Source organism: Pygocentrus nattereri, chromosome 13 (genome assembly GCF_015220715.1).
Source record: "Pygocentrus nattereri isolate fPygNat1 chromosome 13, fPygNat1.pri, whole genome shotgun sequence".
NCBI classification, from domain to species: Eukaryota; Metazoa; Chordata; class Actinopteri; order Characiformes; family Serrasalmidae; genus Pygocentrus; species Pygocentrus nattereri.
Window position 1 is genome coordinate 35,347,616 of NC_051223.1, and position 24,633 is coordinate 35,372,248.

General features: G+C 40.3%; 1 protein-coding gene across 4 annotated transcripts in view; it reads left to right on the plus strand.

Moving 5' to 3' along the window:
- Positions 1-17,238, plus strand: part of rgs7b (regulator of G protein signaling 7b) — a 200,659-nt gene extending 183,421 nt beyond the window's left edge. Inside the window, exons 14-18 of one of the 4 annotated variants that reach the window (XR_005131336.1) lie at positions 3,127-3,252; positions 5,605-5,791; positions 9,354-10,063; positions 11,422-11,454; positions 11,587-17,238. Coding sequence is in view for 2 of the 4 variants with exons in the window: in XM_037544257.1 (XP_037400154.1) it covers positions 3,127-3,252; positions 5,605-5,791; positions 9,354-9,443; positions 11,422-11,442 (424 nt within the window). In the remaining 2 variants the exon portion in view is untranslated. The remainder of the gene's footprint in view (positions 1-3,126; positions 3,253-5,604; positions 5,792-9,353; positions 10,064-11,421; positions 11,455-11,586) is intronic. The other 3 variants (XR_005131337.1, XM_037544257.1, XM_037544258.1) reach the window with 3 other exon arrangements.
- Positions 17,239-24,633: the final 7,395 nt, after the last annotated feature.

Sequence of the window (24,633 nt, forward strand, 5' to 3'; positions counted from 1 at the left end):
TAATTGTATAGTTGTTACATGTGCCTTTTCTTTAAGAGCACTTCAGGCCTCTCAGATGTGTCATGAACACAAGTGTGCATTACAGCAGAAGCCCAGGCCAAAGTCCAGCAGACATGCACATAGAGCACTTCAGGCCTCTCAGATGTGTCATGAACACAAGTGTGCATTACAGCAGAAGCCCGGGCCAAAGTCCAGCAGACATGCACATGGATAAATATTGGCTTGGCTCTGTTGACTACAGCTGCTTATGTGACTCTTAAAGCCCCAGTCAGGAGTCACTTAAACAGCATTGTGATCTCTGCAGTTTAGTCAGCATTTCAAATACATGCTTCAAAATGTCTTCAAGTAAAAATATGTTGAATACTTTTTGAACAGGATTAGTTGTACATGAGGATGTGGGATAATGTAATTATTACCAGTGTATCTCCCATCCAAATTCGCCACATCAGTCTTTTCTATAGATTGTTTGTAAGGTTATATTAGTCCTGGGTGAATTTCCATGGCCCATGCCAAATGTCCTATCCTGTTTTTTCTTGATGAGAAACAAGTCAATGTTTAGAGTTTAGATCAAGCTCTGTAGTGATCAGAGGCCTTCGGGAATTATTTGAAACCTGTGTTACAGCTCATGGTCACAGGGTTACAGCTCAAATGGGTACCAGGTGGCTGGTAGCTTAGTGGCAGGAGAGGTGAGCTATCATCTGGAAGGTTGTGGGTTCAAAACCCACCACTGATCGGTCTACCTGGTTGTGCCCTTCCGCAAGACGCTCAACCCCCCACCACCCTAGGTGGCGCTGCTCTGCTTGTGACACTGTGCTGCTTCCAGATTGGGCATAGTTAGGCAGTGAAATTATGAATTTCCTTTGTAGGCCCAATAAAGTACATAACATAAAAAAAAGTTAATAAAAGCCATAATTACTTAGAAAATGGCTTTTCTAAATGAAAACGCATCAGCATTTTGTTGATGTAAACCAGTTACAGGAAATGCTCAGAAGCTTCCAAAGCTTTAATGTAAGTATATGTGTGTCTTTTAGGTGAATTATATTTGAATATTGGACCATTTGCTATGTAATAATTTCAGGTTTCCATAGGTAATAAAATACAGTCTTAAATAAATTCCTGAGGTTCGGTACTTGGTAGCATCAGTATTTGAACTATAGACATCACCAAATGCTGGTTAGCTTCTCTGGCGATGCTCTCAGGTCTGTAATGCAGCCAGTTTCAATTCCTGCTTCTTTCAGGGCCTTTTTGCCTTCAATCCTCACACCAGTAAATGAAATTCATGGTCTGTTGGCTTCAGGTCAGGTTACTGACCTGGCCTGTCCAGTACGTTCCACCTTTTGGCCCTGAAAAACGCCATAGTTGATTTAGCAGTATGTATGGATCATTGGCCGCTGCAAGTTGAAGCACTGCTGTAAAGCACTTGATTAAATGTGAAGCTTCTGTTCAGTACAGAATTCATCCTAATACTCCCACTGACCATCAGTAAAAACAGATGGTCCAGTTACAGCAGTAGCTATACATTCACATGTATATGTCACTGTTCTTTAGCACATCTATGCCTACATCCTGGATAGAGTTCAGCTGTTTTTCTTCATCCACTACTGTGGTGTTTCACAGGTCTTCCATGTTGTTTGTTAATAGCTGTAGCTGACAAATGCAGATTGCTGGGAAGTCCATCTCATCCATCCATTATCTTCCGTTTCTCCGGGGTTCGGGTCGTGGGGGCAGCATCCTAAGCAATGAGGCCCAGACCTCCCTTTCTCCAGCCACTTCCACTAGCCCCCCGGGGGGGATTCCGAGGTGTTCCCAGGCCAGCTGGGCGATATAATCACGCCAGCGTGTCCTGGGTCTTCCCCGGGGTCTCCTCCCGTGTGAACTTCCTGTGACACCTCCCGAGGGAGGTGTCCAGGAGGCATCCTAACCAGATGCCCGAACTGCCTCAGCTGGCTCCTCTCGACGTGGAGAAGCAGCGGCTCTACTCCGAGTCCCTCCCGGATGACTGAACTTCTCACCCTATCTCTAAGGGAGAGTCCAGACACCCTGCGGAGGAAACTCATTTCGGCCGCTTGTATTCGCGATCTTATTCTTTCGGTCATTGCCCAAAGCTCATGACCATAGGTGAGGGTGGGAACGTAGGTCGACCGGTAAATCGAGAGCCTTGCCTTATGGGATGTCGAATATCTTATTGCAAATGTGCAACTGTCATCATTACATTGGAGAGAATGGATTACTCAAGAGAGAACTCATCATGAGAAGGAAAGCTGAAGTTAGCAAGGCAGCTGTATAAATCTGTAGATACCTCACCTCACTTTGGCTTCTCTTCTCTGGCTGTAATAGTAAACGTGTGTCTTTGGTGCACTGAATAAAGATTTTAATATTAAAAATTAGTTACACTGATGCTAGCTTGGTTGTATGTATTAGCCTTTAGCTCAGTTGGCTAGGCAAGCAGTTAGGATTGGTTGACACCTCTGGGATTCTCAAAGCTTGGGTGATGTATTCACATAATGTTTACACATAGTTTACATAACAGAATAAAATGATGGATTCTGTCAAACCAGCGACACTGAGGGATGCACTACAGATTAGCACAACAGTTAACATATTAAGTGCTAGTTTTAGTCAGTGTCACTTTAACTTGTGTATATACTAATTATGCAGCGACACAGCTGGCTGTCCAGTTATTTAGGTTGGTTAAATGGGAGAATTGTGTAGCAAAAGGGCTGTAATCTGTGCATGATACATAGAACATGGACACAAATGGAATTGAACACATGCTAACTTGGCACAGAAATATCTGGCGGTTGGTCAGTCTGCTGAGCTCATTTCTCACCCTAATTGAATACACCTGCCTCTAATGTCCAGGTGCTCCTGAGGGCTTACACTAGCTGGACTGTTATGGATGGGCAGCAGGTTAATGTAAGTAATGGCCCTGCATTAATCAAAGAGCAGCAGTGTGCAGCAGTTATCCTCCCTTCAAATATTATGCATGTGTTTCGGAAGAGCGAACACTACGAATGAATCCATGGGCAACATCTATTCTCTTTCTGTACAGACATCATTACTGTTAATAGCCATCACATAATTAATTAATGTCTCTCTCTCTCTCTCTCTCTCTCTCTCTCTCAGTAAGGAGCCGGGTCAGCAGAGGGTGAGGCGGTGGGGATTTGGGTTTGATGAGGTTCTGAAGGATCCTGTAGGGAGGGAACAGTTCCTGAAGTTTTTGGAATCCGAGTTCAGCTCAGAGAACCTGCGGTAAGCTAAACTCAGCTACAACTCACCCCTTCATGGATTAATCGCGCGTCACTCCTCATCTCAGGGATTAATTGCTCTCTTACTTGCTCAGATTTCAGCACTGTTGTTTTTGCTGTTTTGTTCTCCGCTTCACTGGAAAGAATGAAAGAACAAGAAAAAAGCTGCAGTGCTTGAAAGTAAAATTATTCATGGCAGTAGCTGGTTTAATAGACATGGACCTAGTAGTGGACAGTATGGCTAAAACAGTTAGTCTGTATAATCTCTGTATAATCAAATGTTCTTCAGTGGTCAGGACCCCCATGGACCCTCACAGAGCAGGTACTATTTGGGTGGTGGATCATTCTCAGCACTGCAGTAACACTGATGTGGTGGTGGTGCGTTAGTGTGTGTTGAGCTGGTACAAGTGAATCAGACTGCAGTGCTGCTGGAGTTTTAAACACTGTGTCCACTCACTGTCCACTCTATTAGACACTCCTACCTTGTCAGACCTTGTAGATGAATGACCCCAGCAGCACTGCTGTGTCTGATCCACTCACGCCAGTGCAACACACACCAGCACATCACCACCACCAAGTCAGTGTGTGTGTGTGTGTTTGGAAGGTTTTGTAGTTGTTGTTAACAGTGATGTATATTGTGGGACGTGCCTTCATTTGTTAAGTAAGAACCATAAAGTATATTTGAAATATTCTTTATTTATTATTCTTTGAATGTTTTTACCTGGATAACCCTCAGTATTGCTTTCTAACACTAGCTCAGCAGGACTGGTAAAAATGGTGTTACATGATGTTCCATATCTTAATTTCTTCTAAATTTGGCTTTTTATTCAGCAGCTTTTTGTTTTAATTTCACCGTTCCACCTTAATAAAATGCAACAGTTACAATTTGCCACCTGTACAGTTGCCTGGATGTAAGTGCTAACTGCAGCACCATTTAAGGTGGAGGGGGAAAATTGAATAATAAGCAGACTTCAGGCTCTTTTGAATTTCTCAAGTCATTTGTCTCACCCTTGTGTCCTTTACACTCACCCCTCCGACCAGCAGACATGGGGAAAAGTTTTACAGTCATTCACGATTTAGTCTACGATCCACAACTGGTTTCACGCACACGGCCTGAGACCACGGCATAGATGTAGCTAATAGAGTCAGTTGGGTCCGGTGACACAAAAGGAAGCACAACAATCGGTCTGCCGTCCACGTCAGTGGACTGAAATGGACTACTTCAGCTGCAACAGTATAGACAGCAGGAGGTGATTGAGCTCCTGCTGAGTTTTCATTTTCATTTGAATGACTGACGCTGTGACTCAGCTAAAAGGGATGGGCATGCGTTTATATGCCACGTCATCAGAGCTTGTTTGTTGTATTGCAGTCATGACAAAACTCCTACACTCTTAAAAAAAGAGTTATTTCTTCAAGAAAAGGGTTCTACATAGAACCGTGAGCACTCAAAGAACTGTATAAATGATTAAATAGAGGGCTCCACTATTGTTGCAAGCCAAAGAACCATGTTTTGGTACTATATGGAACCCTTTTTGCCAAGCCTGTACCTGAGGAAGAATTTCAACCAGAACAAAGGATGAACTCTTATGATGAACTGGATGAACCAAATGTAGTGTCTTGGATTAAATTGCAGTGCCTGTAGAGATTTGCCTCTAAAACTCTATTTAGAACCCCTTTTAGTCTAAGCTTAGGATTAATATAGGTATTAAAAACACATGTGATTAATGACCTAAGGATTCATATATGGGCCCATGCTTTAGTTTCTGTCATATCAACAGAAAAAACCTTTTCAAAATTACTGACTAATAAATATTTACTTGCATTACTGACTTATTTTAAGTTTAATAATAACAGTGAATTTAGGGCTCACAGGGTTGACATTGTAATATAAAACTGATATAAAAAATAATGCAGATTTGCCGACCTGAGAAGGAAGATAAGCCTCTTGGCTCCATCTGGTGGCTATGGAGGAAATTGTCACTCATACAGAAGATAACAGAACTTTTGTTGTGATTTTCAGTGTCTGCTAACTTTAAATTAACTTGTGTTGGCAAGAAGTATAGATTGGCTTTTAGATAAGATGTAAGACTGCAGTTTAAAACTGTGGAATGTTATCTGGTTATGCTTGAAAATTTTAAATATAATCTGTTTTGACAGAATGCAAACTATGTAAGATTTTTATTGGGAAGCTTTCATAAGAGCCTCCGGTGGGCATGTAGTCTAGGTACTTTGAAGCTTTTGCTTCATGTCAACAATTTTAAATATAACACCATTTAATTAATAAATCACTACTACTAAATAATAAATGATAAATTTGCTCACATGATGAATCTCTAACCTTTCCTGCTATCTGCAGGTTCTGGCTGGCTGTGCAGGAACTGAAGAAGCGGCCCATTCGCGAGGTCCCCAGCAGGGTGCAGGAGATCTGGCAGGAGTTCCTGGCCCCTGGAGCGCCCAGCGCCATCAATGTCGACTCCAAGAGCTACGACAAAACCACCCAGAACGTCAAAGACCCCGGCAGATACACTTTCGAAGACGCTCAGGTCAGAATGATACAGAGACTGCAGATAACCTTGATTTGCATGTAGTTTATTGCTCTTATAAAATGTGCTAATTTTACATTGTGACTGCAAGTCATAAATTTAGACTGTCATCATCACTTTAAATACAAGAGAAGTACAAACATTTTAAATTCAAGATAAGAAACAAATTGCTCATTGCTTGTTCCAAGTCATTATGCAAGTGAGATATTGGTAAGATTTCGGGAAAATGAGCATTTAGGTTTTAATTTTTCAAATAAAGTGTTTGTTTTATGTTATGTTTTAAAATAACTAGTATCAGTCTCAGATAGGCTTGTTAATTAGTTTGCCAGGTGAGCTTGATTGAAGGGAAACAAAGAGATTGTTGCATATTATTAAGCAACTGTAACGTGGAGTGAGGAGGTGGACGCATTCGCTGAGATAAGCGACTTTTATTGGGGGCAAATCCAGGGTCGTAGTCAGAACTGTCCAGGTTCAAATGGCCAATACGAACAGATCGCGAGACAGACATGACTAACAGAACACAGGCTAAACACAGAGAACAAATAGCAAAAGTACAACTCAAACAAGCATACATCAAACAAAGATCCCAAACATCAAACAAACACCAACCAAAACAAAGGGCCAACACAGGGCTTAAATACACTGGCAAGACGAGGGACATGTGAAAACAATCAGGGGCGGAGTCACAAAACAAGGGGCCAGGACTAGGGATACCAAAACAAAGATCAAAAGGTAAACAAAAGCACATGGAGGAATGGGAGGAGCCAAGCATGACAGCAAGTCACAGCTGTTATGCAATACATTGAGAAAGAAAGAACTTTCTGAAGATGAAACGTGTGAGCAAGAAAATTTATATGTAATGAAAACTGAAGCGAGATCATTGAACTGTGTAAAGATGTGTGAGAGATTCAGAACACAGGCAAATATAGTCAAATAAAATGTTATTAAAGAAAGTTTCTTTCAGACAAATCAGTGCAATCAAAACGACGGTATAAAGTGTTGCTGTTATAATATGTGGCTGTTGAGCAGCGAACAGGTATTTGAAGCTGCTGGTGGCTCTGGAGAACCTCTCGATGCAGGATCCTCCACTGACTGGCAGTTCAGCGACCCTTGGCCACCACTACGCAAAGCTCACAAAGAGAAATGCCTGTAGTCGCTCAGAAATATGAATGAAGACTAACTTTCAAACAGCTTTAATCACCAATTAATGCACTAGATGGAGTTTTGAATGGTTAGTGAATGACCTCCCTGTTCCAACAAGCCTGCGACATCAGCAAGGAGGCAGCAGCCTGATGATTTGAGCTGGAATATTTGAAAGTGAGATGGTAGGACCCTTTAGGACCCCTGAGGACGTTAAAATAGATATGTGGAGGTCCTAACGGATCATGTTCTGCGATGATATCAAAAGAAGAACCGTGCCTTCTGAAATAAAATGATTTTCATGCGAGAGTGCACAGTCCCGTGGATTTGCATGTGTGTTTGGGGTCATTGTTCTTCTGAAAAACTCTACCACAACCCACTGTTTGTTTCTGACAGAGGCATAGAGATTTTTTTTAATTTAAAATATTCTGGTTTATCATGGAGTTCATGATGTCATGTGTCCTAGCAAGGCGCCCAGAGCCTTTGGAGAAAAAACATCACAGATCCTCCATCATATTAACAATAGAGATGGAGACCTTTCCTTGATGAATGAAGTTTAATATTTGAGAGAGTTGTTAAAGTCATCTCAAAGAAGGACTCATATATCAAAATATAACTTGATCAGTAATGATTTTTGATGTAACTTGTTTTTTTTTGTTTTTTTGAAACCTGATATGTGCATGCAGCATTATTGCCAAAAGTATTCACTCATCTGCCTTCACATGCATATGAACTTGAGTTACATCTCATTCTTAATCCATAGGGTTTATGATGTCAGTCCACCCTTTGCAGCTATAGCAGTTTCAACTCTTCAGGGAAGGCTTTCCACAAGGTTTAGGAGTGTTTATGGGAATTTTTGACCATTCTTCCAGAAGCGCATTTGTGAGGTAGACACTGATGTTGGACGAGAAGGCCTGGCTTGCAGTTTCCATTCTGATTCATCCCAAAGGTGTTATATTGGGTTGAGGTCAGGACTCTGTGCAGGCCAGTCAAGTTCTTCCACACCAAACTGGCTCATCCATGTCTTTATGGACCTGCTTTGTGCACTGGTGCTCAGTCATGTTGGAACAGGAAGGGGCCGTCCCCAAACTTTTCCCACAAAGTTGGGAGCATGAAATTGTCCAAAATCTCTTGGTGCTGAAGCTTTAAGAGTTCCTTTCACTGGAACTAAGAGGCCGAGCCCAACTCCTGAAAAACGACCCCCCACCACCAAACTTTACACTTGGCACAATGCAGTCAGATAAGTACTGTTCTCCTAGCAACTGCCAAACCCAGACTCATCCATCGGATTACCAGATGGAGAAACATGATTCGTCACTCCAGAGAACACGTCTCCACTGCGGTGCTTTACACCACTGCATTTGACGCTTTGCATTGCACTTGGTGATGTGAGGCTTGGATGCAGCTGCTCGGCCAGGGAAACACATTCCTTGAAGCTCTTTATGCTGTTCTTGAGGAAATCTGAAGGTCTCGTGAAATTTGGAGGTCTGTAGTGATTGACTTTGCAGAAAGTTGGCGACCTCTCCGCACAATGCACCTCAGCATCCGCTGACCCCACTCTGTTATTTTACGTGGCCGACCACTTTGTGGCTGAGTTGCTGTTGTTCCCAATCACTTCCACTTATATATAATTATAATCCCACTGACAGTTTACTTTGGAATAATTGGTAGTGAGGAAATTTCACAATTCCTATCACGGTACCATGCTGGAATTCACTGAGCTCCTGAGAGCGACCCATTCTTTCACTAATGTCTGTAGAAGCAGTCTGCAGGCCTAGGTGCTTGGTTTTATGCACCTGTGGCCATGGAAGTTATTGGAACACCTGAATTCAATGATTTGGGTGGGTGAGTGAATCATTTTGGCAATATAGTGTATATAACAGATTTCTCTATCTGTCAGTCTGATGGGTTGGTCTGGGTTTGGCAAATGCCAGGAGAATGTTACCTGCCTCACTGCATTGTGCCAAAGACTGTAAAGATTGGTGGAGGAGGGATGATGAAGACATGGTTGGGTGGGTTTGGTGTTGAAGAACTTGACTGGCCCTCACAGTCCTGACCTCAACCCCATCTAATAACTTTGGGATGGACTAGAGCCAGATCCTCCCGTCCATGATTAGTGTCTGATCTTACAAAGATCATTCTTAGTCAACTAAGAATGCTGCCACTGATTAGTTGACTTAAACAGGAAAGCCCTATAGTGAACTCAATTTAAGTGATTGGAAAACCTTTAGTAGTTTAGGTAATTACTGTCTTCTGGTATAATTTAAAGCAGGTTTAGTCAATTCCCAGTTGAAGACTGATTCATTTCTGTAGATATGAATTGAATCAACTGTACAGATTTGTGATCTATCAATTATAAAAATGAATGTGCTGTATATGGATGTGGTCTTATGTTCATGGTGTTTCCTTTCCCTCTCTTTAGGAGCACATCTACAAACTGATGAAGAGCGACTCGTACAGCCGCTTCATTCGATCCAGTGCCTACCAAGAGCTTTTGCAGGCCAAGAAAAAGGTAAAGTTTCTCAAACGACTGGAGACTGCCATCTAATCGCCTGCCTTCAGCACATCCAACCCACCCTACTGGCTGCCTCCTGCTGTTCTGGAGCAGCAGGAGGTTTTGGAGCCTGCGACTTCTACCAGAGGCTAATGCCATTACTATGCAGCGATGCCATTATCATGCAGAGACTATTTACTCTGCAGCCTGCAGGATTTTGTGCCTTCTTTTTTGTTCACTTTATCCTCAGGGACAGGTGCATGTATAGAGAGGAGCTCTAGAGTTAAGCAGACCATGTTTCGTGGACTCTCTGGAGTCTCATTATCACATCGCTTATATAGGGACCTGTTATATTGAGTTTTTTACCTTTGCGTCTGTGTCTGTACTCAATTTGCTTTTTGGTTCTTCTTGTTGTTTCTGTCAGATATTTTCACTGCATGTTCCTGTTGCTGTCTGTGTCACAGCTTTTGATTATTTTCTATTTGGCTTCTGTTTTCGGCTCTGCCTCTTGTTTCTTCTTCTTTCTGTTTGTGCTTTTTTTGTTTCCTGTCTTTGTTGTTGTTTTTTTCTGTTCTCTGTTCTTCTGAAGTTCTGAAGCACATATACTAGGAAGGCAGAGGTTCATGCCTTGTAAATTGGTAAGTGTGGCTCATCAGAAGAGTATCACAGAGTTTTGTGCTCAAATATCATGCATGAAAAAGTGCTTTGACAGTTTATTGTGGAAGCTTATTATAGCTGGACCTTTTTCAGATGGTTTCTGTGTAAAATTACGCCAAAAAGCCAAAAGTATTCGAAAAAACAGTGAAAAGTAAGAAATCAAAAGAGAAAAGTTTAATATGTGGGAAGTGGTCAAGGTTGAAATAAATAAATTCCCCACTGATGCAACATTAACGCAAAAATGGGGTAGTAGTCAAGATTTGTTTATATTTAATGTATATTATAGGGCTTTCACTATTAGTTATATATGCGTTTAAATAATCTGCCGAGTGGTTGAGTAATCTCTGTGTTTAATTGAACATTATGGGCTTACTTGAACATTCATATACTAATCAGAGCCTTTCAAAAATTCCAAAACACTGCACTGAAAAAGACAAAAAAGAAGTGTGTGTGAGATTACTTTCAAAATATGTAAACAATAATTAGCAATTATTCTGTTGTCTGTTTCAGACAACTTACAATGTGCAGGTTTCATATATACTTAACTCCTGAACAGAGCTGCCCATGAGGGAGACAAAAACAAGAGATCAAGCATTATGGAAAATAATATACAGTGCAAAGTAATATTTTTCATCAGTTTATCACTCTTCAATGCTCACATAGATATCAGTTTGATCCAGTTTTGATTTATATCTTCTTCTTTGGATCTCCACAACCTGCAGCAGTGAGATAAATTTTTGAAATTATTGAGGCCGTGTAAATCTCTGCAATGTCAAACTATTTTAAAATGTAAAATGAAGATATCGGCGTTACGGTTAAATTATTTGTCTATGAAATGCAGCGGTTGCGTGTGCCTGTTATGCTTTGAGTCTGTTTTTTGCCACTTGCGACAAATGGCAGGGCACTAGACGATCACACGAAATAGACTACCACTGTGTTTTTTTTTGTTCCCTACTGGTGAATCTTAAAAAACACAGTCCATGAAGGGTTCTTTCTAAAGATAATGGTTTTATATCGAACCATGAATACTTTATGAACACTATTTTCATGTGTAAATGGTTCATTGCATGGTGAAATGTTTTTGGATGAAGAATGTGTTGTATATGGTTCTATACAGCACCAAAAAGGGTTCTTCTATAGTTTATAATATCAGCTTGATATTATAATAATAGCAGAACCTTTTATAGTAACATTATCAAAATGGTTCTAAATAGAATCATGTACAATATACTCTCCACCACTCTGAAGAACCATTTTACCAATTTAGAGTAATTTATTTTAATCAGTAATCATAATAGCCCTAATTAATTTTCGATTTATTCTTCTATTTTCTTTACAGAAAAGCAAGAACCTGTTTTGAAGAAGTGACTGGGTAAATTCATCCATAATTGCTGACTCAGACATGAATATTCACTCTAAACAAACTAATGAAAATGTCATGTTTAATGTATATGCATAACTTCAATAAAACTCTTGCATTCTTCCTGTTTTCCTCTCTTGGTAGGACAGCACATCTATGTCAGCCAGGCTGCCAAATTTTGTGCAATCATGCTCAAGTACTACCACACTTCAGCTGGAGAAGAGGACTGTGTGTACATTATTGTAATCTACTGTTCACCATCACTAAAACCCACAGCAGTAGACCAGTTGTTGCATGTCTGATAAACTGAGGTACTGTACTTAAAAAAGACTGCTCTTTATTTTCTTTCCATTCTTCATCTTTCTGTGATGAGGCACTCTGGACTTTCTTCCACAGACTTGAATTTGCGCACATGCCTTTCCAAAAATAAAACAAAAAAAGAGAGAAAGAAAAAGCCATTTGCCCAGCTACATCCTTAGTTACACATACCAGCTGTAGCTGTCTGCTGTGAACTGAGAATAGTAATAAGGTTAAATCTATAAAATCTATAAAAAGCTTAGTAACAATCTCAGTTGGAGTCCTTTTTTTCCACACTTGTATGAACGATCCTTACAACAACACACATCACGTTCCATTTCCCTTGTTGCACTACCAAGTTTAACACAGATGCCACTGCAATTGTAAAGTCACATTTGAATGAGGAGCTGTATCATTGTCTTACGTCGTTGACTTGAAAATGCTTTTAACGTGTCTCATTTATTTTTATACTATATTTAAGGATATGTTGATTTGTTATCTGTATATTAGTCTTTTTTGTTGTTGCATTTTTGTAAATATCTGTAAAAATCCTAGGTAAGCAGGGAAGGACAAACTAGAAAAGACAGTGTAAACAAATTAAGGACAAAATATTTTTAATCCTTCTTCCACCCTGTTACATGTTATGTTTGTTAGTGAAAAGATTAACCAAACACAAGCTATTGTGAACATGACACTATCAAATGACACTATCACTGCCTCTAAATCGGAAGTCTTTGGATCACCTGTGATGTGCTTATCAAGAATGAATGAACTAATTTGTATGATGTTTTTAGTTGGGGTTTGTGAGTTTATGAACAGATAATATACAGCATGTGTGGAATGTGTTAGCTAGAACTTATAAACATGTGTAACATATCGCTGCTTTCAGAGCAAAACCTTGTATCTCCATTTTTGTCGTTTTCCAGCTTTTTACATAATTTGAATATGCCTGTAGTCCTTTACATTGTATGTAAATTTCATGATGAATGGACCAAAACAAATGACCCAAAACCTCTGGTTCCATTGATTCGCATTGAAAGTAAAGTGAATTTTTCCTTCTCCTGTAAAGTTACAACATTTTGTAGATACAACATTTTGTTGTGACTGCAGCGATATGTGGTGTTTGTGCTGGTGTGGGTGTTGCTGAACACTGTGGATATTGGTTTGGTTGGATGTGCACTGGTTGGTGTGTATGGATGAGGATATACACTGCAGGTGTTTGTCTAAGTGGTTAAGTAATGTTAGAGTTTACACTCACCATCCACTTTAATAGCAACACAAATTTGAACAATTTAAGCAAATACAGTGGACAATAAGACAAAAATAATGTAATTAAATGTCACTAAGCCAAACAAAAACAGGAAAATTAAATGGAATAAAAATTGGAAAAAGCCAATATAAAATAAATAAAAGCAAATACAATAAATAAAACCAGGCAATAAGCAAAGCCAAGGTCTTTTAACTTAGCGGCATTAAGTAGTCCTTATTTGTCAATTTAAGAGGTCAATGAGGCTCATGAACCAAACCATGTAATGCTTTAGAGGTAATATATACAAGTTTTCCTCCTAATTTGGTCATGCCCAGTTCTACCCACTAGTTAAGTCTCCCCCAGTCACACAATCCTACCAGTGCTAAGAGGGTGAAGGCTAGCACAGGCTTCCTCTAAGTCATTTGAAGCCAACCACTGCATCTTTTTTTAACTGCCACTAACGCCACATTATTGGGACAGCTGAACGTATTTGGGGGAGAACGTTAACTGCCAGGTCTGTTATGTCAGGTAACAGATGGCTGTGCTGGCTAGCATCACAGTGAATGACCATCCTACCCACCCAGAGAGAGGCCAATTCTGTTCTCTTGAACTCCCAGCCACAGATGGCGCTAGCATCACCAGGGATCAAACTCACAATGTCCTGATGATAGGACCAACGCCATATACATCATTTACAGAATCTGCAAAAGATAAAATTACTTTTTATCTTGTTCCTAAACTTATAGTAATATGATTGTACCAGATGTTTTCACATGTTCATTAATGTTTATTTATTATTTATTAACTTTGTCAAAAATCACACCAAGGCTTTTGGAATCTAGAGTTCTAAGAGCTTATCTAGCACAATTAGAAAAAAACTGAGACCTAATAATGAGACATTGAGTCTCAAGTATTCGTGTAGAACAGTAAACTTTTTTAAAACTGATGGTTGAACTTTTTATGTCATCAGCATAGAAATTAAGTGACAAATCATGATGCCAAATAATGACCCAGAGATAACATGTACAAAGAGAGCAAGATAGGACCAAGGAGGGAGCCCTGAGGGACACCACATGTTACTTTACCCTGAGAAGATATATAATCTGATTTTCTAGTGCCCTCTACCCCTTCTATTTTTTGGAGCCGATGTTATTTGAGACCATTCTCAGCAAAGAAGTAACACAAACAAAGTAGTGTGTTTGCTGGTGCGAATGTATCAAGCACAGTTGCTGTTTTTATGTCTAGTTTACTCACTGCTGATAAACATGAGCAAGGTGAAGCTACAAAGCAGAGGTCTCTAATGCAGTGGCTGGTGAGTGTATTGGTTAGTATGTATGTGTGGATGTTCATTATTCTAATGCATGGATGTGTGGTATGGAGGATATTGGTGGATATATGCAATATGTTGGTGGGTATTGCATAGATACCACTGTATAATGTTGGATGATGTATTTTTGTTTTTATTTCATTATTCTTACCTGGTTATTTTTTTCATTGATTTGACAAAACATGATTCAAAATTGTGCAGTTTTTGCTAAAGAAAATAACTTGAGGATGGTGCTTGGATTGGCTGAGATGTTGAAGAACGTGAGTAGATTTTGTTTTAGTATATGGGTGGGATTGTTTGTGTTGTTGGGTAATGCACTGTGCAAGGGCACATCCTTTGCTCTATTGTTACTCTCAGCACACCTCTGTCAGATAATAATAATAAAAAACAAAATTGTTTTCATTTGTCATTATATTGTAACAATATTGTAATCGAGGTGGCTAGAATGGCTAAACCCTCCCTCTCTTTCAAAGAAAAAGTCATGAAAATAAGGTTTCATTGGCATTCACACTGTTTTACTTTGAAATTAACAAATGACTAGAGGCTACTTTTTTAAATGACTATGGACCCGAGGACAATAGCTTTAAAAGAAGGTCATAAGAAAAATATAAATTGTTACATATGTGGGTCTGGTTTAAGTCTAGACTTAGGATCCCCCTTTTTTACTGTCCATTTGGACTAATGTTTTTAAGTTTGTGATGCTCAGTTCCACCGTCCTTATATCTGACGTCAGTACTAGTAAAGGTGGAATAATCCAGTTCTAAAACTTGATTGGCTAAGACGTAACTCACTGTAACCCACTGTCAAATACTAATACTAAAATGTCAAAACAGTGAGAGTCATTATTTGGCAATGTGTGAAACCTTTATAAGGCTACACAACACCTAAAAAAGATTTTCATAACGTAAATTTTTCATAATGACAAATCGTTGCCTATATGACTACTGTTGTTGAAATAAGCCAGTGATTTTTGGGGTAGGCTTGGCAAATACAATAGATGCACTATAAACCGCAAAGTCATAACATCAGAATAGAGTCTATAGCTGACAGCAGTGCAGACACTCCCTTTCCTATTGCTTGTACTCTAAGGGGATACAAAGCAATAGCAATCAACCTAATTACTGCCTTTTCACAAACACAATCAACATGTTTGCTCACCACAGACACAATGATGATGATATGTAAAAATCAGACAGCCGAGATGTACAAACAACACAGAAAACTTACACAAAAACCTAAACATAATCATCCTAGACTAAAGCATATGGCCATAGCAGACAGACCCACAGAAGACAACATGAACAAAATAAAATTAGACTGTTGAGATGTGCAAAGAACGCCAAACTTAAACACCTACTGCAACAGAGGGCATGAACAATGTTTATGGGCCTTTTATGTCTTACCTTTGATTGAATACATTGAAGCAGATGTTTCCTTTGACATTCTGACACATCTCATTTTAGCTTTGTAGAAATAGAGCGAGTACCAAATTCACATAAAACAGAAAATGACAGCATTTTATAAATTTGTTTTTGGGCAGAAAATGACATACTCAATATCACTTTATCACACCCTCAGCTACATTTTTGACCACAGCTGGAGCAAATTCAAACACTGGGACACTGATCATAAGCTGAAGGCTTGAGGAGATGGCAGACAACAGTGGTTGCTAAGCAGTGATTAGAGGGCTGTGGGGAAAAAAGCAGAACTTAGTGGAGAGTGTAATGATACGACTGGCCATAATAAAAGTAATAATAAGTGACATCATTCCCCAAAAAATGTAAATTCATTATCTTAAAAAATGCAAAAATAGTAAACATGTTCCCCCACCCCCATTTGATTGGTTTGGCCTGTAATCATTCTGACCAGGCTTACCTGTGGCTACACCTCTGGAGAAAGCCTTTATATGTGTTTGTATAGGTTTGTCTGTTGTCATGATAACCGTATATAGGTGTTATGTAGCCTCATAAACAGTGAAATTGTTAGATATTTTTGGCTCTGTTTAGAAATTATTTTAATTAAATTCTTAATTTTAACTTCTTAACTAATATAAATGATCTTTTATATACATCTTAATTTATATAAAACAAAACTGTATTGTTTCAATTAAATGTTCTCCTAGCCATTAAGTAATGGTACACACTTTTGCACATTGAATTAGTAGCTATTTAGACAGCATAGTTAATAGTTTCATTACTATCGTAGCCACTGATAGTTGTTTTTTTAGCTGTCCCATCCAATATTATAACCAGACATCACTTGTTGTAATCTTGGTCATTTCAACATTTGAATATACACAGATTTTAGTATGTATACAAACGCTTGCTACCTGGCTCAGGCATGTTGGGAGCTGGAATAGAACAAAAGGAAATGTGACTCTTTAAAAAATGGAAATCACTGTTATGTCTAGAGTATGTTTACAGGTAATGTGAGGGAGGAGAAGGACTTTGGGAGTGCTGAAACAGGATTGAGGAATGATGGGATAATGCATGAAAATCCAAAGCAGCCTGTAGCACGTACCATGGCAGTAGGATAAATTGTAGTTGAAATGCTGTCAGTGGAAGCTCACAGTTTAAAGGAAACTAAAGTAATAGGCAGGAACAGGGTCTTTATGCAAGATGCCTGTTTTGCCCTCAGCACAAACTAAAGTTCCTGTCAGTTTACCAAACCTAAAAGATCCTATGAACAAGCACCTTTATATTCCAGTCGCCCGATACGTGTTTTAATCCACAGTGTTAGGATGTTGTGTTTTTGTTTGTTTGTTTTTGTCTGACTACTGAGGTCCAAAGAGGGCTGTGTGTAGGGGCCCCAAGCACCATTTAAAGCCCACTCCAGTCTCCGTTGTTACATTTCCAGTATCAACTCTGTGACGCTGTAAATACATTCCAAATCTCAATAAAGAGATCTGAAGGGAAGAGAAGCAGCCATGTCTCATGGTGGTCATTCACAAATGCCTGATGGAGTCGAGTCAGCTTTATTGTCAATACTACAATATGTACAGGACATACAGTGTACTGAAATTGCGTTACTCTAAGACCTCATGATGTAACAATTGCATTAAATTGCATTAAAGCATTAGAGCATTCCAGCATATAACTAGCATTTAATTTTATTTATGTTAATTATTTATGTTTATTTATGAGCTGACGTGCATTAGAAGGTGCCCCGCACTTCCTAGCATGTTCAGCATCCTTTTAAGTCCAGTGTGTTACATTAAAAGTCAACCCAAAATCAAAGTGGACTTTTTCACCTGGTGTTCTTAGTCATTCTAAGCATGATTCATCATATCACAACATTTAAAAAAAAAACAAAATGTGATCAAATATGACCAAAACAGATTTAGTAAAGTGCCAGAACCTAAAAGTTTTTTGTAGCTCTTTTAGTGGCCCCTGTGGACCCTAGTTTAAGAATCACTTGTGCAGAGAACCCTGCATCAAATAAGTGTCAATCATTAATTTTAGGCCTGCAGGCTTTACTTTAATCAGCTGGGGTATGAGGTCTTGATGTATGTAGACCTGACTAAACAAGGTAGATTATTTCAAGATTCATATTAATTCAGTTACTTGCCCAGGTTGTTTCCTGCCTACCACCCAATGACTGCTGGGATAGATTCCAACTCCCATGACCCAGAAGGATAAAATGTGTTGTTCTGTTGTTAAAGGGTTTTCTTAGACTACATTTAATTTAATTGGAGTTTAGATTTCTTTCGTATTTTCAGTGAGACAAAAGCTAACTAACTACAATCCTTTTTTCCTTAGCTTTTTTATTCATCTTAAACCAATTATACCAATTATAATGGAGCTGACTTTATAAACCTCTCCATGGATCACCACCTTATCGTGGTGGAGGGGTTTGCGTGCTTGAATGATCCTAGGAGCTATGTTGTCTGGAGCAAAAGCTCCTGGTAGGGTCTCCCATGGCAAATTGGTCCTAGGTGACAGGTCAGACAAAGTGTGATCCAAAATTCCCCCTATGAAAAATAATAAAAAACAGGACTTCTGTACCCTGCCCGGAACAGGGTTACCGGGGCCCCACCCTGGAGCCAGGCCTGGGGGAGGGGCTCGCCAGCGAGCATCTGGTGGCCGGGCATTTACTCATGGTACCCGGCCGGGCACAGCCTGAAAGGGTTACATGAGTCCCCCCTCCCATCGACCCACTGTGGATCGGGCAGTGTCCGAAGGCGTGAGCTTTGGCGTTTTGATCCTTGGTTGCTGAAACTGGCTTTTGGAACTTGGAATGTTACCTCACTGGCGGGGAAGGAGCCTGAGTTGAGAGCAAAGAGAAGAGGACTGAGCACCAAGCCTTGTGGGACACCAGTGGAAAGCCTGCATGGAGAGGATATGAACCCTCTCCATGTTGCCTGATAAGAGCGATCCTCCAGATAGGACTTTAACCACTTCCATGCATAGCCAGTGATTCCAAGGTTGGTGAGGATGTCCAGAAGGATCATATAGTTGAATGTGTCAAAAGCTGCTGAGAGATCAAGAAGGATCAGGACAGATGATAGTTTGGCTGATCTTGCTGATTGGAGCTTCTCAGTCACTGCTATGGGGGAAGTATCTGTTGAGTGCAATGGTTTGAAGCCAGACTGGTTGGGGTCCTGGAGCTGGTTCTGTGTGAGAAAGAGAGAAAGTTGATTATAGACTGCACATTCAAGAATTTCTGAAGTGATACCAGTCTGTAGTTGTTGACATCAGAACTGTCAAGCATGGGTTTCTTCAAGATGGGAAGTATTCTTGCAGTCTTGAAAGTTGATGGAACTTCACCCGGCGCCAAGGACTCGTTGATGAGAAAAGTGATGAAGGGTAGTAGGTCCTTGGAGATTGACTGAAACAATGCAGATGGTATGGGATCCAGTTGGCAGGTGGTTGGGTTACTGGATTTGATCAGTTGAAGGACAGCATCTGTGGACAGAGAAGAAAAACAGTTTAAGGGATTGAGAATGAGAGGAGGCAGTCTAGTGGAAGGAGTCAGGACAGAGGGAAAAGACTGGCGGATTCTATCAACCGTCTTTTTAAAGAAGGTGACAAAATCCTCAGGGGTGAGAGAATAAGGTGGGGGGGGGGGGGTGAGAAGAGAAAATGTTGAAGAGCTTGCGTGGATCAGATGCTGATGCTTCCAGTTTCCCTCTGTAGAAAGATGACTTTGCAGGAGTAACTTCGAGTGAGAACTTGGAAAGGAGAGATTGGTAGGAGTGAAGATCCGAGTCAAACTGGGATTTCCTCCACCTTCTCTCAGCCTTCCTTAGTTCTTGTCGGTTGCTGCGCAGGACACCCATTAGCCAGGGGGCAGGTGAGGATATTGCGTATTTCGACCATTCATAAATTCCCTTAAAATTAAATCCAAGGCATGTGGTTGTTGGAAAATGGCACCACTTGATGTGCTTTGTTTAAAAAAATGCACATTTCTTCATAAAATGTACATTCAATATTATGCCAATTATGCCAAAATATGTAAGGTCAACCATCCAGAGCAATGGACAGTGTAGAAAAGAGGTGAAGAAGAGGGTGTAGGCAGGATGGAGTGGGTGGAGACGGGTGTCAGGGCTGATGTGTGACAGAAGGATAGCAGCAAGAGTGAAAGGGAAGGTTTACAAGACAGTAGTGCATCCTGCTATGATGTGTGGTTTGGAGACTGTGGCTCTGTCTAAAAGACAGGAGGATGAGCTGGAGGTGGCGGAGATGAAGATGCTGAGATTTTCGTTGGGAGTGACAAGGATGGACAAGATTAGAAATGAGCAGATCAGAGGGACAGTGAAGGTGGAGCAGTTTGGAGATAAAGCCAGAGAGGCCAGGTTGAGATGGTTTGGATATGTGTTGAGGAGGAATAGTGGATATATTGGTCAAAGAATGTTGGAGATGGAGCTGCCGGGCAGAAGGAGAAGAGGTAGACCTCAGAGAAGGTTTATGGATGTAGTGAAGGTGGACATGGAGATGGTTGGTGTAAAAGTAGAGGAGGCAGTGGATAGGGCAAGATGGAGGCAGATGATCTGCTGTGGCGACCCCTAAAGGGAGCAGCTGAAAGAAGAAGAAGATGCCAAAATATGTAAGGTTATAGTTTTAACTTCATGTGCATTTTTACACTATTGACAAATTCCCTATAATTTCAATCCAAAGCATGTATGTTTTGTTTTAAATGCATCCACATGATGTATTTTCTCCAAACTTTTCACTCTACTTCATAAAATGTACATTCGATATTGCCCCAAATTTGCCAAAATACGTAAGGCTATAGTCTTACCTTCGTGTGCGTTTTTCGACCATTCATAAATTCTCTTAAATTTCAGTCCAAGCCATATAAGTTTGTTATAAAATAGCTCCAGTTGATGTATTTTGTCAAAAAAATTCAACTTCCTTCATGAAATGAACATTCGATATTGCACCAAATTTACAAAAATATTAAAAGGTATAGTCTAGTCTTCATGTGTGTTTTTCAACTATTCATAAATTCCCTTAAATTTCATTGCAAGTGTAGAGAGTTGAGAAATTGCCTCTTAAGGTTAAAATAAGAACAGACACCCCCCCACACACACACAGACATACGTACACACACACACCTGTTTTTTATTTTAATTTGCTGTATTTTCATTTTGTTTTCATAGCTACACAGCTTTATCTGTATTTGAAATATGGTAAAGTTCCACTATTCAGCCAGTGGGTGGCACTTTTGGCATCAGTGTGGATCGATTGGAGAAACTAACTTTCAGCTCTGAGCGTGCGCAGTTCAGAAATAAACTGGCGCTGGGTGGGTGAGTTAGCTGAATTTCACTTTAACATCAAATACAGGCCAGGCAAGACGAACACTGATGCGGATACCTTGTCACGGTAACCAGTGAAACTCCAAGATCACCTGAAAGAATACACTGAAACAATGCCCTCTGAGATATTGTCTGCTATATGGCGGGGAGGTAAAGCTCAGCAAAACAATGATGTGCCATGGGTGGCTGCACTGCAGCTAAGATCAGGAGACACAGATGAACCTTCTGTGAGTGGGCCTGTCATTACCCCCGAGGATGTCAAAGCTGCCCAGATGGAGGATGATGCTATACTTGAAGTGGTAGGATTAAAGGAGAGAGGATGGAATCCAAATGACAAAGACAAGCGACCGACATATGAGACGAGAGACGCACAGACTAGTACATGAATGGAACAGACTGAGACCGGACAATGGAATTCTTTACAGGCAAGTGGGTTTACGGAAGCAACTGGTACTCCCACATAAGCTAAAGCCGGTAGTGTTGAAGCATCTGCACGATGACATGGGGCATGTCGTGGCCGATAAAGTCATCCATTTGGCAAGAGAAAAATTTTACTGGCCATTTATGCAACATGAAATTGAAGACTATGTCATACGTCAGTGTTCCTGTATTAAACAGAAACGACCAAACATTCCAAACAGAGCAGCAATGGGTTCTATTACAACCAGTTCGCCGTTCAAACTTCCACTTAGAGCCGAGTAAGGAAGGCTACGAATATATCTTAGTCCTAGTAGATCTCTTCACCCGCTTTGCACAAGCCTATCCGACCAAGAACAAATCAGGCAAAACTGCGGCGGAGAAGATATTCTCTGATTTTATCCCTCGCTTTGGGTATCCCGAAAAGCTCCATCACGACCAGGGAAGGGAATTCGAGAATAGCCTCTTCCAGCGACTTCAGCAGCTAGCAGGAATTTCCCATTCTCGCACTACCCATTACCACCCACAGGGTAACCCTGTGGAAAGACTGAATCGAACCCTTTTGCAGATGCTCCGTACTTTACAGGAAGAGAAAAAGACTGAGTGGAAGGATCATTTACCCCATATCGTGCATGCGTACGGGATATTCTCCGTTTTTTCTCCTTTACAGGAGATCTGCACGATTGCCTATTGATTTAATGTTCAATCTGAAGCCTGTGGAAGAAGCACGAAGCAAGCAGGAGTATGTGCAAAATGGGCATCAAGGATGCGGGAAGCGTACGAGATTGCATCTGGCAACAGCAAAAAGAGTTCGGAAAAGGGAAAGAGGTATTATGACCAGGGGATTAAAGGTGCCATGCTACAACCTGGAGATCGCGTACTTGTGCGAAACATGTCCGAAAGAGGTGGCCCAGGCAAACTGCGTGCATACTGGGAGAAAAAGGTGCACCGTGTCATTGAAAGGGTTGGAGATAGTCCTGTCTATAGGGTTCACGAAGAATCTGGAGAACAAACTGTATGTGTGTTGATGTTGGTAAATTACTTGCCATTTGAACAAGATGAGCCGACTGACAGGATACAAAAGAGGTCCCCGAAACAAAAGCACCCTCAAAGCAACCACCGAATTGAGGAACAGTGCATTGATGATTCAACTGGGGACAAAGAGTTCTTATATAATCCACGACCTTTACCTTTGTATGAAAGGAGAATGGTCCATGACCAGACTGTTCAGCCAAAACTCCACAGTGGGTTAAGAGCAGGAGCACCAGAATTTCAGCATGTGACACAGGTAACGGGAACAGAAGGCATACAGCAAGACTCAGTACCAGTAGCCAAGGCGAGTCGAGACAAGATGATACAGTGGTTTCAGAGGAAATGCAGGAACATTCAGGAAGGGACCATAGTCCGGATAACATAACTTCAGAGCAGTCTTTGGAAGAGGATGAGTCTGACACAAAGTTGCTCAGTAATAAGGAACAACCAGTGAGAAGGTCCGCCCGAAAGGTAAAACCCAGAGAAGTATTCACTTATGAGCAGTTGGGACTACCTTCATACCAGGCTTGGGGAACAGGAGTAAACGCAGTGTTTCCGTGTGTCCCTTACCCGGTGATGACCCACCATTCCATGACTTTCTTTCCAAGACTCATACTGTGGACTTACTAACTATGATGTGGACTTTGTGTAAGAGAAGACAGAATGACAGGATAGCATGCATACTGGATAGCTGACTTTTTTGAATGGTTAGACCATAGAAATACATTTGTTATTAAGTTCTAGATGTCAGGAGCCATCGCTTAAAGCAAGGGAGAGTGTAGAGGGTTGAGAAACTGCCTCTTAAAGTTTAAATAAGAACAGACACCCCCCCCCACGCACACACAAACACACATAGGTACACACACATCTGTTTTTTATTTTAATTTTCTGTATTTTCATTTTGTTTTCATAGCTACGGTAACAGCTTTTTCTGTATTTGAAATATGGTAAAGTTCCACTATTCAGCCAGTGGGTGGCGCTTTTGACGTCAGTGTGGATCGATTGGAGAAACTAACTTTCAGCTCTGAGCGTGCGCAGTTCAGAAATAAACTGGCGCTGGCTGGAAGAGACACTAATCACTGTCTCCTTTCATCATTAATTCACAGTGGTTCACGGTGCTGTCCGGCCTGTGTACCACACGCTGTCGGCCCAGATAAACCCTAGGTCTGGCGCCGCTAACACAAGGTATATATGTTTTTTAGTAAATGGCTCCAGCTCTAATAATAATAATAATAATAATGTTCAATTTATATAGAGCCTTTCACAAATCCAAGGATGCTTATGATGTCCACTTGATGTCTTTTGTCCGTAAAATATACATTCGATATTACATCAAATTTGCGAAAATACGTAAGGCTATAGTCTTACCTTTGTGTGCATTTTTCGACCATTCATTAGTTCCCCTAAAATTGACTACAAGGCATGTAGCTGTTGAAAAATTACTCCACATGATGTATTTTTCCCCCCCAAAAAATTTGCCAAAATAGGTAAAATAGGTCTTACCTTCGTGTGCATTTTTTGGCCATTCATAAATTCCCTTAAATTTTAATTCAAGGCATGCACATTTGTTAGAAAATGGCTCCACTTGATGTATTTTCCCCCCAAACTTCAAATTTCTTCATAAAATGTACATTCGATATTGCCCCGTATTTGTCAAAATACGTAAGGCTATAGTCTTACCTTCGTGTGCATTTTTTGGCCATTCATCAGTTCCCCTAAAATTCTCTACAAGGCATATACTTGGTGAAAAATTACTCCACTTGATGTATTTTGCCCCATAAAATCTAATTCCTTCATGAACTGTACATTCGATATTGCCCCAAATTTGCCAAAATACGTATAGAAAATGGCTCCACTTGATGTCTTTTGTCTATAAAATTCAAATTTCTTCATAAAATATTCATTCTATATTGCATTAAATTGATGCAAATATGTACGGCTATAGTCTTACCTTCGTGTCCATGTTTTGGCCATTCATAAATTCCCTTAAATTTTAATTCAAGTCATACACATTTGTTAGAAAATGGCTCCACTTGATGTCTTTTGTCTATAAAATTCAAATTCCTTCATAAAAGGTATATTCTATGTTGCATCAAATTGACGAGATTACGT